Source organism: Oncorhynchus mykiss, chromosome 6 (assembly GCF_057628025.1).
Source record: "Oncorhynchus mykiss isolate SJ-2025 chromosome 6, ASM5762802v1, whole genome shotgun sequence".
Taxonomy (NCBI): Eukaryota; Metazoa; Chordata; class Actinopteri; order Salmoniformes; family Salmonidae; genus Oncorhynchus; species Oncorhynchus mykiss.
Genome location: NC_143027.1, coordinates 7,281,889 through 7,296,797, shown reverse-complemented (window position 1 = coordinate 7,296,797; position 14,909 = coordinate 7,281,889). Strand labels below are relative to the sequence as shown.

Genomic DNA, 14,909 nt, shown 5'->3' with positions numbered 1-14,909 from the left:
CCAGAATGGCACCTATTCTTTGTATAGTGCCAGGGCATATGTGATCGCTTAGGGCCCCATGGCCACTAGTAGCCCCCGGATCCCCCCAAAACACGTTTTTGTGTGTGTGTTTTTAGGAACTCTTTCTGGGTCTCTACTTAGTCTTGAGAGTTAGACTAGTAGATGACACAAGGTACCATTTAAAAACGTGGTTGTTATCAGCAGTATTTTTCTTGTTATGTCAGTCAGTCACTCAATGAGCCATGTCAGCTAACATATTCTTTGGACAGTAGTTTTATATTGAAACAATGATGCAACATGATGACTGGTGTGGAACAAATGTGTGTAGAGGAGACTAAAGAGGATAATGTCATAAGTAGAGGGAAAACAGGTCTTACCTATGTGGACGATCTTATGGCCCTCCTCAGCCTCTCTCTGATACGTTCTCTCTATCTTTCTGATGTTCCTCTTCTCCCACTTCTTGTTTACCCAGCCCACGGCTCTCCTTCGGATACTTTTATCGGGTGAGAGAATGTCCTCCTTGTCATCTTCCTTCTCCTCCTCCTCTAAGTCACCCCTCTTGTACTCAAGGATCTCCCTTCTTTCCTCTTCCACCATCTCCTCTCTTTTTTTTGCCTGTATTATTTCTTCTCTCTCTCTGATTAAAGATAAAAGGCATTTAATGGCTTTCTTTCTCTCCTCCTCTCTCTCTTCCTCTCTCTGCCTCTCCTCCTCTCTTAGTCTCAACATTTCTTTCTGTCTAGCAATTTCAATCTCTCGTTTTTTATCCTGCTCCTCTTGTTGTCTTGCCCTCTCCTGTTTTCTTTCCATCTCCAGCCGTCTTTCCTCCTTCTCCCTCCTGATTTGTTGTCCTCTTTCTATGTGTTCTCGTTCCCCCTTCAACACTTCTAACCTCCTCTCTTTACGCCTATTGAAGACTTCCCGTGCTTTTGCTTTAACATTAACTACTACATGTTTCTTCATGCTTACTTCCTTTCCTCTCTCTTCTCTTTCCCTGTACTCTTCCTCTGCTTCCTTAATCACTTCCTGCTTTTCTTCCATCTCTCTCTCCTGTTCTATCTCCAGTTCATTCTGTCCCTCAATTTCCCCCAAAATATTTTTCTGCCCTTCCTTTCTTCTTCCTGCTTCCTCCCTTTCTCTCATAATCATCTTTTCTTTCTCCATCTCTTTCTGTTGCTGATCTTTTAATTCCATCTCTCTCTGATTGTCATTGTCTTTCTCCCTTTCTTTCTCCTTCTCCATTAGTTTCTGTCTCTCCTCTTGTTGTTGTCGTCTGTGTATCTCTTCTATCTCTCTCTGTCTCTTGTTCTCCCTCTCTCTTCCCTCCTTCTCCATGTCAATTTGCTTCTGTTTCCATATATTTTCTTCTTCTTGATCTCTCTCAAACATTATCTTTCTCTCCTCTTGTTGTTGTCGTCTTTCTTTCTCTCCAATCTCTCTCTGTCTCTCTTTCTCTTCGATCGCTCTCTGTCTCTCTTCTTCTCTTTCTTCCTCTTCCATCTCTATTTGCTTCTGTTTAAATAGTTGTTCTTCATTCTCTCTTTTGATCTCTCTCTGTCTCTCTTCTTCTCTTTCTTCCTCTTCCATCTCTATTTGCTTCTGTTTACATCTTTCTTCTTCATTCTCTCTTTCAATCTCTTTCTGTCTCACTTCTCTTTCCATGTTTTTCTGTCTCTTCTCCATTCTCTTTCTTTTGATCTCTCTCTGTCTCTCTTTCTCCCTCTCTCGTTCTTCCTCTTCCATCTCTATTTGCTTCTGTTTACATCTTTCTTCTTCGTGCTCTCTTTCAATCTCTTTCTGTCTCTCTTCTTCTCTTTCGATATGTTTTTGTCTCTTCTCCATTCTCTTTCTTTTGATCTCTCTCTGTCTCTTCTCCCTCTCTCGTTCTTCCATCTCTATTTGCTTCTGTTTACATCTTTCTTCTTCGTGCTCTCTTTCAATCTCTCTCTGTCTCTCTTCTCTTTCTTTCTCTTCCATCTCTATTTGCTTCTGTTTACATCTTTCTTCTTCGTGCTCTCTTTCAATCTCTCTCTGTCTCTCTTCTTCTCTTTCTTTCTCTTCCATCTCTATTTGCTTCTGTTTACATCTTTCTTCTTCGTGCTCTCTTTCAATCTCTCTCTGTCTCTCTTCTCTTTCTTTCTCTTCCATCTCTATTTGCTTCTGTTTACATCTTTCTTCTTCGTGCTCTCTTTCAATCTCTCTCTGTCTCTCTTCTCTTTCTTTCTCTTCCATCTCTATTTGCTTCTGTTTACATCTTTCTTCTTCAATCTCTCTTTGAATCTCTCTCTGTCTCTCTTCTTCTCTTTCCATAATTTTCTGTCTCTTCTCCATTCTCTTCCTTTTGATCTCTCTCTGTCTCTCTTTCTCCCTTTCTCGTTCTTCCTCTTCCATCTCTATTTGCTTCTGTTTACATCTTTCTTCTTCAATCTCTCTTTCAATCTCTCTCTGTCTCTCTTCTTCTCTTTCCATAATTTTCTGTCTCTTCTCCATTCTCTTCCTTTTGATCTCTCTCTGTCTCTCTTTCTCCCTCTCTCTTTCTTCCTCTTCCATCTCTATGTGCTTCTGTTTGCGTCTCTCCTCTTCTTCTCTCTCCATCTCCTTCTTCTTCTCATCTTCTTCTTGTCTCTGTTTTGGTATTTTCTCCATTCTCTTTCTTTCTACCTCTTTCTGTTTGTTGTGCTGACCCTCCATCTTCTCCTCCATGTCCATTTGGTTCTGTTTCCATTTATATTTGTCTGTTTCCATATTTTCTAATTCTATCTGCTGTTCCTTGATTTTCTTGAAGACTTCCTCCAATTCAGACGTCTTTTTGTCATTGATGAGGGCTGTCTCCATCTCCATCTCTCTCTCCACTCTATTTTTCAACTCCTCTTCACTTCGTCTCCAATCATTTTCTCTCTCTCTGTCTCTATCAAATGTTCTCTCTGGTTCAGTCTCGTCTTTCAATCTAATCTCTTCTTTCATTCTCACAACCTCTCTGTCTAACACTAGTACATTTTGGTTAACCTGTTTCACTCTCTCATTCTGTCTTCTAAACGCTTCTTTCACTCTTTCAAATTTGATTTTGTATTGAATCTCTTTTGTTGTCATATCTTCTTTCAGTCTCTCAACCTCTCTCTCTAACTCTTTTACCTTTTCGTTGACCAGTTTGACTTTCTCATTCTCTGCAATACGCATGTCTCTTTCTCTTTCAAATATGATTTCCTTCTCAATCTCTTTCAATCTCTCAATCTCTCGTTCTAACGCTTTTATCGTTTCTTCTGCCTGTTCCACTTTCTTCTTCATTTCTTGACTTTCCAATTCTGCTTTTCTCTTCCTTTCCATCTCCCTTTCTCTCTCTTTTTCCCTCTCTCTTTCCCTCTCTCTTCCTGTTTCAATAGGTTTGTTGTTCCAGGCCAGTCTTGGTCGCTGCTCCTCCATGACTTCCTGCCATAGCCTCAATCTCTCAATCTCTTGCTTCATTTTAAAAGGTTAAATTAGTGATAATCTATTACCAAGACATACTTTCAAAGGATTTGCAGAGAATGATACACAGAAATACAATCTAGAGCTAGGTAATTGAATCAAACACTGGACAACATCAATAGCAGGGTCATGTTGATCAATTCATCTGGACAATTCATTGTCAATTAATGTATTGACAGGGTTTGAAAAAATTCTGAGACATTTTATGGAATCAATTATGTCCAAATGTGTACAAATACAAACACACAACCTTCTTGCCCATTCAGTTAGGGGTTTGAGAAATTCCTGTTACAATTTGTGTAATGTTACAACAATGTTGCCTCTGATGTTTATGCTTGTAGAAATTACTCCTACAAATGATGTTTCACTAATGCAGTTATTTACAACCTGCACAGATACAGTTATCAACAACAACAACAGTAATGACGTTAATAAGGAAGTGGATATTCAACCGGCAGAAGAAAGGCATAGGGGTTGAGATAAATGAAGGTTAGGTTCAGGACCTAGGGTTGGGTTAAGGTAAAGGTTAGGTATAGTTTCAGTGAGGTTAAGGTAAGGGTTAAGGAAAGGAATAAAAGTTAACATTGGGTTAGCGTACCGCTGTCTGCCACTATTCATTTTCAGCTGGGTAAATATACACTGCCTTTTAATAATAACAATGACATGTCTTACGTGGGCCAGTTGTAGGTCCACCATCAGTAGATCCAGCAGTTGTTTGAGTCTGTGGATCTCCTGCAGTTTTCTCTGGTATTCCATTGCTTCTGTGGCTCTCTCTGCTTCCCTCTGTCTCTCTGCTTCTCTCTGTCTCTCTGCTTCTCTCTGTCTCTCTGCCTCTCTCTGTCTCTCTGCCTCCCTCTGTCTCTCTGCCTCCCTCTGTCTCTCTGCTTCTCTCTGTCTCTCTGCTTCTCTCTTTCTCTCTGCCTCTCTCTCTGCATCTCTCTCTCTCTCTGCCTCTCTCTGGCTCTCTTCCTCTCTCTGGCTCTCTGCCTCCCTCTGGCTCTCTGCCTCCCTCTGGCTCTCTGCCTCCCTCAGTCTCAGGATCTCAGCCTTCCACTCTTTCATGATACCCCTTTCTACTCTTCTTCTCCTCTTTTCGTCTTTTAAAAGGGCTCGGAGATGGTCTGTCTCAGACTCTAATTGTTCAATGATCTTGTCCTTCTCTGTTCCACCATTCCTCTTCTTCTTTTCCTCCTCCCAGAGGCACACTTGAAGTCTGCCCATCTCCTTCTTCTGATTTCGGATCGTTCGATCCTTCCCCATCAACTCAAGCATGTGGGCTTCCTTCTCTGTACAGGTCTTCTTCTCTTCTCTCGGGAAGTAAACCTCCATCTCTGCCTGCTTGTAGCTGGGAGCAAAGGAATGTCAACACATTATTTAGGAAGTGAACTCAGACAATTTACTACAACATTAAAATAATAATTTAACTTCTGCTCAATTAATAATACTTTAATACTTTAATAATAATCAATTAATACTTTAATAACACAAATCACACAACTGTGACTTACAGTACGTGAATGTGATGAGTTGACTGTCCATGATGGCCAGAGGTGGGTAATGTGTCACTCTGGTCCAGGGCGTTACGTACAGCTTGCAGACACTGAGCCTTCCTTCAGCAAGCCGCACATAATGCCCTGGACCAGAGCTAGGTTATGTGATGAATGACTTACAGACTGTTCCACATGATAGGAGGGGGTAAGAAGACAGTCCCAGTAGGAGACGGAGATCGTCCAGAAGAAGAAGAGGTGTCCATCTCGTCAGAGCCTGCAGGAAAGGTCTACACGTTTTATTTCTGGAAAATAAAGAGATGCCTTCGTTCAGCAACAATGTGTGTTTCTATGTTTCTGTCACTAGATGGTGCCATTGTACACAACATTTACTCACCAGGTCAGTGAATTCAGAAACAGTCTTCAGAGTTGAGTCCTCAAGCTCTAGCCTACAACCCATCATGCATCAGCACAACTAATATAATAATACCTCATCACAGTACACCTGGATTGTGTTCACAAAGTGTTTCAGGGTAGGAGTGCTGATCTAGGATCAGGTCGCCTCCTGTCCATCAAAATGTATTCAGTTTAATTTAAAAGACCAAACTGATTATTGATCAGCACTCCTTCTATGAGACTTTGTGAATATGAGCCTATGTGAAAGAACCTTTCTGGCATATGGTGGCTAGACAGTACACAGACAATTCAGATAGTCCGACAGACAGACAGAAGAGTAGATACAGATGGAGTGATTGATAGCAACAGAAATAACGAAGCGGATGGTTAATGTATTGTAAACTTTTGTAAATATTTGACTCACCTCAAATCACACGTGTCAAACCTCAGTTTTAGTGTTGAACCGAATAATATCCTCGGCATTAACTTTCTCTGGTCTGGAGCTGTATTGTTGCGTCATTTGGAACGCTTGAGCGTCATAATCCGTTCACCGCGCCTGCTTGATTGACAGCTAGGGGTTCTCCTGCGCATCAGTGTCCAAAAGTCGATAATGTTTAGCTACTAATAATTGATAAAGTCATTTATAACTATTTTCACTTGACTTTTATTTCGTGTATTTTTGCCTAGGGTTATTTTGAATTCTATGTTGTGTGATTTGTCTTTGTATGGGCCTAAAGTTCAATGAAATACAAACAGCAACCATAGCCTACAAACATTTCCCACACAAATACAAATGTGGGTGTTTAGTGAGAACACAAAATAATAACATTACAGCCATAACTGTACAAACAAACAGACAATCACAACTCTCTCCCCACTATTTATTATTTCTGCAGTGAGGATTCACCCCCTTTAGATAATGATGTTGTAATTTATCTACAGAAAAACGTTGTTCTGAGCTCAACAAGCAGTAGTAGCAGTTTGCAAATCATAGAGCCAGATGAATGGCTCTTTCACCGATGCAATTCGGTTCCCGAGGTTCAACAAAAAGATCCGTTCAAAAAGAGCCGTTCGTTCGTGAACGACACATCACCACACTGTAGTTCTCCACCATTTCGTATCGTGAGCTGGAGGAGCGTTCGTCCAACTTGTCATCCAAGTAAATGGCAGCGGCGCATCATCCATCCGATGAACTCCCAAGGGACTGGAAGGATAGTTCACGATGCAACAAGCGTTTGGGGAGGACATTCATTGTAACGCAATGACTGTTTTTAAATTCTTGAGGGACTCTTGCTCCAGGGGAAATCTCAGCAGTGATGTCTCTGCTGTGCGTCAGAGGTGGGATCTTTTCCTTCTTCACTATGCTTATTATACTGTACATATCGGTCACATTAATGACATTGCAGTCAGGAAAGTTTTCTGTAGGCTATTGGGGAGATGCGCATAGCCCGTTGAGTTGTCACGTTCCAGTCCAAACATGACCTGGGATGTGAGAAGGGAGCTATTCTATAACACATGTAGATGACATGTTGTCTTTATATGTAGATTATATTTTGGTTTTATATTTCATATTTGATTGATGATTAGGCCTATGACTTTTGATTCCACTCTGGCTACCTTGCACCATATTGTCCTTTCTTGCTATATCTTAAACTTTATGCCCTTGTGCAGATCTTCTCTCTAAACATGACGCAATGACTGTTTTTAAATGGACTTTTCTGACCAACATCCCATTGACAGCCCGTCTGGCCAAAACATAAAACGGACTCTAACCTTAACCCTAACCCTAACCTTAACCCTAACATTAACCCTAACAATAACCAAACCCTTATGCCTTAAAGGTAATCTCATCATGGGTGTGATTCAGACTGTAGTTTCTCCCTGTGTGTCCAGTAAACCTCCTCTCATCATGGGTGGGATTCAGACTGTAGTTTCTCCCTGTATGTCCAGTAAACCTCCTCTCATCATGGGTGGGATTCAGACTGTAGTTTCTCCCTGTATGTCCAGTAAACCTCCTCTCATCATGGGTGGGATTCAGACTGTAGTTTCTCCCTGTATGTCCAGTAAACCTCCTCTCATCATGGGTGGGATTCAGACTGTAGTTTCTCCCTGTGTGTCCAGTAAACCTCCTCTCATCATGGGTGTGATTCAGCCTGAAGCTGGAGAGGCCAGTAGCAACCAGCCCGACCACTTTATTACTAGTTGGGGATGGATAGTATCTCTAGAGGTACAGTAGGGCATTTCCATGTAAAAGGATTGTCTATTAGGTATTTGTTGTGAAATGGTTAGATATTACTTGTTAGATAATACTGCACTGTCGGAACTAGAAGCACAAGCATTTCGCTACAGTCACAATAACATCTACTAACCATGTGTTGTGACGAGTAAAATTAGATTTGATTTGAGCACCAATTATGACGTTCATAGGAGCATGTGTAATTGGGTGTGAAATGAAATCTAAGAGTGTATATTTTTGGTAAATGTAATTCTAGAAACATTTTTCAACCAGTGAAGGCTTTGATTTCTGGGTCAACAGATGGAAAAGGGATCTTAGAAAAGATTAGCAGAAAAAGTCTTAAGAGGTCCAATATCAGAACTACATAAAAACAGAATCATGTTGACATAAAGACCCCTGACTACTAATATCAACACTTACATTTGGGTTTGGAGAAATCGTTTTGGTAATATTGTCTTGTGCCTTGTAATTCTGTTACCAAAACCCCACATAACTTCAAGATATTTTCACATTTGTCTTTGTGAGGAGGGGGGATAATGAAAGTTCACAGAAGTAACAAGTAGTGGTGGAGCTAACAATTAGTTCTAGTGATTTTTCTGATGTGTATTTTGTTTGTGAATTATTAAGTGATTACAACTCATAATTCCGTTGCCAAATTGGTCGCTGCATCAAAACCAAGGATCCATTACAACTCTATTGTTGCATTACATCTCCACATTTCATATTCCAGTATCAAAAAAATAAAAGGTCTGAGGTTAAAATACTATCACCACACATCTACACATTCACATTATATATAACTCACTGTACTATCAGTGTCAATTTGGAAAAAGCTATACATTACTGGAGACCTGTGCTAAACGGTGATACAACCATTATATTATAAACCACTAACATGTAAGCTGATGTTGACTGAAATCAACTAGCCTAGAGCTAGCTAGCGCTTAGCCACGCTAAATATGGTTAGCATCAAGCTAGAGAACTGTTAAATGCTATTTTTGTAGAAATATCAACACATTTTATCGAGACATCACATATTTACATATATTACCTGAACTAAACTGAGTCTTTGATAGAAAATAAAACAAATAGGATCTAAAACTTTGTTGAAACAAAGTACAGAAAGTTCAGACGCCATCTTGTTCCCTTCTCTTACATGTAAACCATTAGCAACCTAGCCAACCTCCATTACTTACAATGGGGAAATACCAACCGGTTTATCACTCTGTTAAAACTCCCTTCAATTGCCTTCAAATGTGACCAAACTCATGGACTATGTAGTTAACCATGTTACCTCAATGTACTGATAGTCATATTGGACTTTTGCACATTTCGTAACTGAATTAATAGGGTAAAATGATGAGACGGAGAAATGTTATTAGTTTTCAGTAGTAGGCATTCTCCAAGATTGAAGAAGAAACCTCTAAGACCTCACGATCTCACTAACGCCCCCCATTGACGTCACAGCTCCCCCTAGCAGCAGTAATCATATACATTACTTTAAATGAAAATACCTGGGAGGCCTAGAAAATGATACAAGGGATGGATCCATCAGATAACAAATGAAGTAAAACATAAAGAATATGACCATACATATTTGTATGTTGCACATATACACATGGCATATGCTTGGGTGCCACCTTGACATCTCTGATCTGCTTGCCTCAGTGGTGGAAAAAGTACTCAATTGTCATACTTGAGTAAAAGTAAAGATACCTTAATAGAAAATGACCCAAGTAAAAGTGAGAGTCACCCAGTAAAATACTACTTGAGTAAAAGTAAAGATACCTTAATAGAAAATGACCCAAGTAAAAGTGAGAGTCCCCCAGTGAAATACTACTTGAGTAAAAGTCTAAAAGTATTTCATTTTAAATATACTGAAGTATCAAAAGTAAAAGTACATTTAAAAATCCTTATATTAATCAAACCAGATGGTACAATTTTCTTTTTTTTAAATGTATTTGCTGATAGCCAGAGGAACACTCCAACACTCAGATATTATTTACAAACGAAGCTTCTGTGTTTAGTGAGTCCGCCAGATCAGAGGCAGTAGGGATGACCAGGGATGTTCTCTGTTTAGTGAGTCCACCAGATCAGAGGCAGTAAGAGATGACCAGGGATGTTCTCTGTTTAGTGAGTCCTCCAGATCAGAGGCAGTAGGGATGACCAGGGATGTTCTCTGTTTAGTGAGTCCTCCAGATCAGAGGCAGTAGGGGTGACCAGGGATGTTCTCTGTTTAGTGAGTCCTCCAGATCAGAGGCAGTAGGGGTGACCAGGGATGTTCTCTGTTTAGTGAGTCCTCCAGATCAGAGGCAGTAGGGGTGACCAGGGATGTTCTCTGTTTAGTGAGTCCTCCAGATCAGAGGCAGTAGGGATGACCAGGGATGTTCTCTGTTTAGTGAGTCCTCCAGATCAGAGGCAGTAGGGATGACCAGGGATGTTCTCTGTTTAGTGAGTCCTCCAGATCAGAGGCAGTAGGGATGACCAGGGATGTTCTCTGTTTAGTGAGTCCTCCAGATCAGAGGCAGTAGGGGTGACCAGGGATGTTCTCTTGATAATTGTGTAAATTGGACCATTTTCCTGTCAAAATGTAACAAGTACTTTTTGATGTCATGGAAAATGTGTGGAGTAAAAAGTACATTATTTTCTTTAGGAATGTAGGGAAGTAAAAGTAAAAGTTGGCCACAATATAAATAGTAAAATACAGTACAGATACAAAAACGACTTAAGAAGTACTTTAAAGTAGTTGTACTTAAGTACTTTACACCACTGGCTATCTTCAATAAATGAATGCTAGAACATTGGTAGCCAGGATTAGCTGTTTGTATCTAGTCTCTTAATAATTGCATAACGGTGCAAGTTAGACACATGTTGTCTTTTGTTTACATGTGAGCATGTCTTTTTCTGTCAATGTTGAGTGATCACACATGCCTCAGCACACATAGGTTACTTTGCCTGCTTGTAAATGTGGGCTAAAAGTGTTTCATATTATTTCAGATCATCTTAACTCCCCACCACCAATGAACCATTTATTTTATTGCAGAAAACCACTGAACCACCACTGCAATATAGACCTACACTAAGAACAAGGTGCTTTCTACAACCTAAAAGGATTATTCCTCTGTCCCCACAGGAGAATCCTTTTTGGTTCCAGGTAGAACCCCTTCTGTGCCTAGGTAGAACACTTTTGGGCTCCATTCCACAGAGGGTTCTACCCTAGAACCCTGTTGGAACCCCTTTTTAGAAGAGTGTCCTCAACAAGTTCAACCTGTTAAGTTTACACCATTTCATTCTGTCCTCAAACTGCTGATTGGTATTCAAGATAACATGCAACATAGCACCACCACCGTTGAAGGTTTTCATCAACCTCTTAAATAGCAGTGTTCCAAGATCCTCCACCAGGGGTGACTGTAGTATCCTCAAACGGACAGAAAGGAGACACTAGAGGGCCCCCACACTCATTTTAGATCCCAAGAGGTCTTTATTTTCATACTGGATGTTCTCAACCTCATCACTATCTCCTTTGTCATCTTCCATTCATGGCATTTCAACATTAAAACAGAGGGGCACATCACACTCATGTCTTTTCTTGGAGCTCAAACCACACACACACTATTATAGCATCTTGTTTACATTTCTCACATTGTAGGCGCCCAGCTGAGGCCCTGGATGGACCATATTGCAATGAGATGGGCACAGGGGTATGTACAGTTGATGTCGGGAGTTTACATACACCTTAGCCAAATATATTTAAACAGAGTTTTTCACAATTCCTGACATTTAATCCAAGTAAAGATTCCCTGTCTTAGGTCAGTTAGGATCACCACTTTCTTTTAAGAATGTGAATTGTCAGAATAATAGGACAAAGAATGATTTATTTCAGCTTTTATTTCTTTCATCACATTCCTAGTGGGTCATAAGTTTAAATACACTCAATTAGTATTTGGTAGCATTCCCTTTAAATTGTTTAACTTGTGTCAAACGTTTCGGGTAGCCTTCCACAAGCTTCCCACAATAAATTTGGTGAATTTTAGAACAATTTTTGTTTCATCAGACCAGAGGACATTTCTCCAAAAAGTACGATCTTTGTCTACATGTGCAGTTGCAAACCGTTGTCTGGCTTTTCTATGGTGGTTTTGGAGCAGTGGCTTCTTCCTTGCTGAGGGCCTTTCAGGTTATGTCGACTCGTTTTACTGTGGATAAAGATATTTCTGTACCTGTTTCCTCCAGCTACGTCACAAAGTCCTTTGCTGTTGTTCTGGGATTGATTTTCACGTTTTGTTTTGCACCAACGTATGTTCATCTCTAGGAGACAGAACACGTCTCCTTCCTGAGCGGTATGACAGCTGAGTGGTCCCATGGTGTTTATACTTGCGTACTATTGTTTGTACAGATGAATGTGGTACCTTCAGGCGTTTGGAACTTGCTCCCAAGGATGAACCAGACTTGTGGAGGTCTACAATTTTTTTTCCTGAGGTCTTGGCTGATTTCTTTCGATTTTCCCATGATGTCAAGCAAAGAGGCACTGAGTTTTTAAGGTATGCCTTGAAATACATCCACAGGTACACCTCCAATTGCCTCAAATTATGTCAATTAGCCTATCAGAAGCTTCTAAAGCCATGACATCATTTTCTGGAATTTTCCAAGCTGTTTAAATGCACATTCAACTTAGTTTATGTAAACTTCTGACCCACTGAAATTGTGATACAGTTAATCATAAGTGAAATAATCTGTCGGCACATTTTTGGGGAAAAAATAACTTTAGATGTCCTAAACATCTTGCCAAAACTATAGTTTGTTAACAAGAAATTTGTGGAGTGGTTGAAAAATTTGTTTTAACGACTCCAACCTAAGTGTATTTAAACTTCCGACTTCAATTGTATGTACAGTCCTTTCTAGTGGGGCGGCAAATTAGTTGAACAGGAGAAGAGGATGAGGTTGGTGGTGGAGGAAGAGCAGTGGGGGTGGTGGGTAGAACAGCTGGAGTGACGTTGATTGGTTGCTCTGGCTCATCACTTGTTGACTAAAAGAAAGAAAGATTTAGACATTTGTTGGACATTGCCATAGTTCAACAGCTGAAAAGCCTTCATTAACATACTCCCAGAGATAGAAAGACATCCAGTATTCACTGAATGAAGGAGCCTATTTACAATTTCATTCATCAATTAAATAAATGATACTATAGTACATTCAATGACGTTATTATTGTAGACTATAGGCTACTCCTGTATCTACCTTCTACAATACCGTCATCATTGAATGAAGCAGCATACCTATCCACATTTATTATGGTAGGTGTGGTGATTGTTGGGATGGTAGGTGTAATGATTGTAGGGATGGTAGGTGTAATGATGGTAAGTGTGGTGATGGTAGGGATGGTAGGTGTGATAGGTGTGGTGATGGTAGGTGTGGTGATGGAGGATGTGATGATGGTAGGTGTGGTAGGTGGGTGATTGCAGGTGTGGTGATGGTAGGTGTGGTGAAGGTTTGTATGACGGTGGTGGTAGTTATCGTAGGTGTGGTGATAGTAGGTGTGTGGATGGTAGGTATGGTGGGTGTGGGGATGGTAGGTGTGGTGATAGTAGGTGAGATGGTAGGTGTGTTGATGGTAGGTGAGATGGTAGGTGTAATGGTAAGTGGAGTGGTTGTAGGTGTGGTGATGGTAGGTGTGGTGATGTTAGGTGTGACGGTAGGTATGGTAGGTGTGATTATGGTAGATGTGGTGATGGTAGGTGTGGTGATGGTAAGTGTAGTGATGGTAGGTGTGGTTACGGTAGGTGTGGTTATGGTAGATGTGATGATGGTAGGTGAGGTGACGGTAGGTGTTGTGATGGTAGGTGTGGTGATGGTAGGTGTGGTGATGTTAGGTGTGGTGACGGTAGGTGTTGTGACGGTAGGTGTGGTTATGGTAGATGTGATGATGGTAGGTGTGGTGACGGTAGGTGTTGTGACGGTAGGTGTGGTTATGGTAGATGTGATGATGGTAGGTGTAGTGATTGTAGGTGTGGTGATGGTAGGTGTATGGATGGTAGGTATGGTGGGTGTGGTGATGGTAGGTGTAATGGTAAGTATGGTGATGGTAGGTGTGATAGTTGTGGTAGGTAGTTGTGGTAGGTAGATAGGTAGGTAGGTTTGGTGGGTGTGGTGATGGTACATGAGGTAGCTGTGGTTATGGTAGGTGTGGTGATGGTAGGTGTGGTGATAGTAGGTGTGATAGGTGTGGTGATGGATGGTTTGGTGAAGGTAGGTATGGTAGGTGTGTTAGGTTTTGTGATGTAGGTGTGAGAGAAGTGGTGATGGTAGGTAAGTTTGGTAGGTTTGGTGATGATAGATATGGTAGGTATGGTGATTATAGGTGTGGTAGTTTGGGTAGGTAGTTGTGGTAAGTTTGGTAGGTGTGGTAAGTTTGATGATAGTAGATGTGATAGTTGTGTTGGTGGATTGTAGGTGTGTTGATGGTGGGTAGGATAGTTGTGGTAGGTCGATGTGGTAGTTGTGGTAGGTAGGTTTGGTGGTTGTGTTTGGTAGGTGGGGTAGTTGTGGTACATATGTGTGGTGGTTGTGCTAGGTACGTTTGGTGATGGTAGGTTTTGTAGTTGTGGTGATGATAGGTGTGGTGGTTGTGGTACATAGGCATGGTAGTTGTGGTAGTTGGGATAAGTAGGTGTGGTAGTTGTGATAGCTAGTTGTGGTAGGTAGTTGTGGTGATTAGGCTTGGGCAGTATCCAGATTTTCATATTGTCATACCATCCTTCTCTCATACCGGGGTTTACAGTATTACCGGCATAGCACATGAGGGGGTGCTAAAAACACAAGAAAAACCTATTGCCCTCTATTACTAGAATGCTAACAAATTAGCACAAACCGATAGCAAATTCACATAGACTTTGTTAGCTAAATGCTAACAACTGAAAACGAACAAACTAATTGCAAAGCAGTGGAGGCTGCTGAGGGGAAGACAGCTCATAATAATGTCTGGAATGAAGTCAATTGACATCTTTGATGTGGTTGATCCCACTCCATGGACTCCATTCCAACCATTATTATGAGCCGTCGTCTCCTCAGCAGCTTCCACTGTTGCAAAGAAAGGCAAATCCAGCTCATAAAGTGATGTAAGGGATAATCAACGAGGGACTATGAGTTCTATGGTAAATAATGAACACTGTGGAACTGACCTTCCATGGACTTGCATTATTTTCCATAAAGCCCTGAGTTGATTATCCCTTTTATACCATGGCTATAATTTAACACATTTGCCGGTAGAAATGTGTTCAACATCCATTGAAGTAGCTAGCAAGTTTACTAGATAGCTACAGTAGTTGCCT

The 14,909-nt window shown here is 40.9% G+C and overlaps 3 protein-coding genes across 3 annotated transcripts; all 3 read right to left on the bottom strand.

Moving 5' to 3' along the window:
• Positions 1 to 249: 249 nt before the first annotated feature.
• Positions 250 to 1,860, bottom strand: LOC149982759 (uncharacterized). The gene has a single exon (XM_090236927.1). It carries the CDS (start codon positions 1,840 to 1,842, stop codon positions 250 to 252), a length of 1,593 nt encoding a protein of 530 aa, XP_090093053.1. The 5' UTR covers positions 1,843 to 1,860.
• Positions 1,861 to 2,037: 177 nt separating this feature from the next.
• On the bottom strand, positions 2,038 to 3,462 carry LOC149982758 (uncharacterized; the record flags this gene model as incomplete). Its single annotated transcript, XM_090239253.1, has 1 exon — positions 2,038 to 3,462. A coding segment is annotated over exon 1 (1,425 nt), but the record flags the coding sequence as incomplete, so codon positions are not given.
• LOC149982757 (uncharacterized) lies at positions 2,553 to 5,218 on the bottom strand. The gene is made up of 2 exons (XM_090236928.1): positions 5,136 to 5,218; positions 2,553 to 4,810 (listed from the first exon to the last, which is right to left on the bottom strand). Exons 1-2 carry the CDS (start codon positions 5,216 to 5,218, stop codon positions 3,913 to 3,915), a joined length of 981 nt encoding a protein of 326 aa, XP_090093054.1. The 3' UTR covers positions 2,553 to 3,912.
• Positions 5,219 to 14,909: the final 9,691 nt, after the last annotated feature.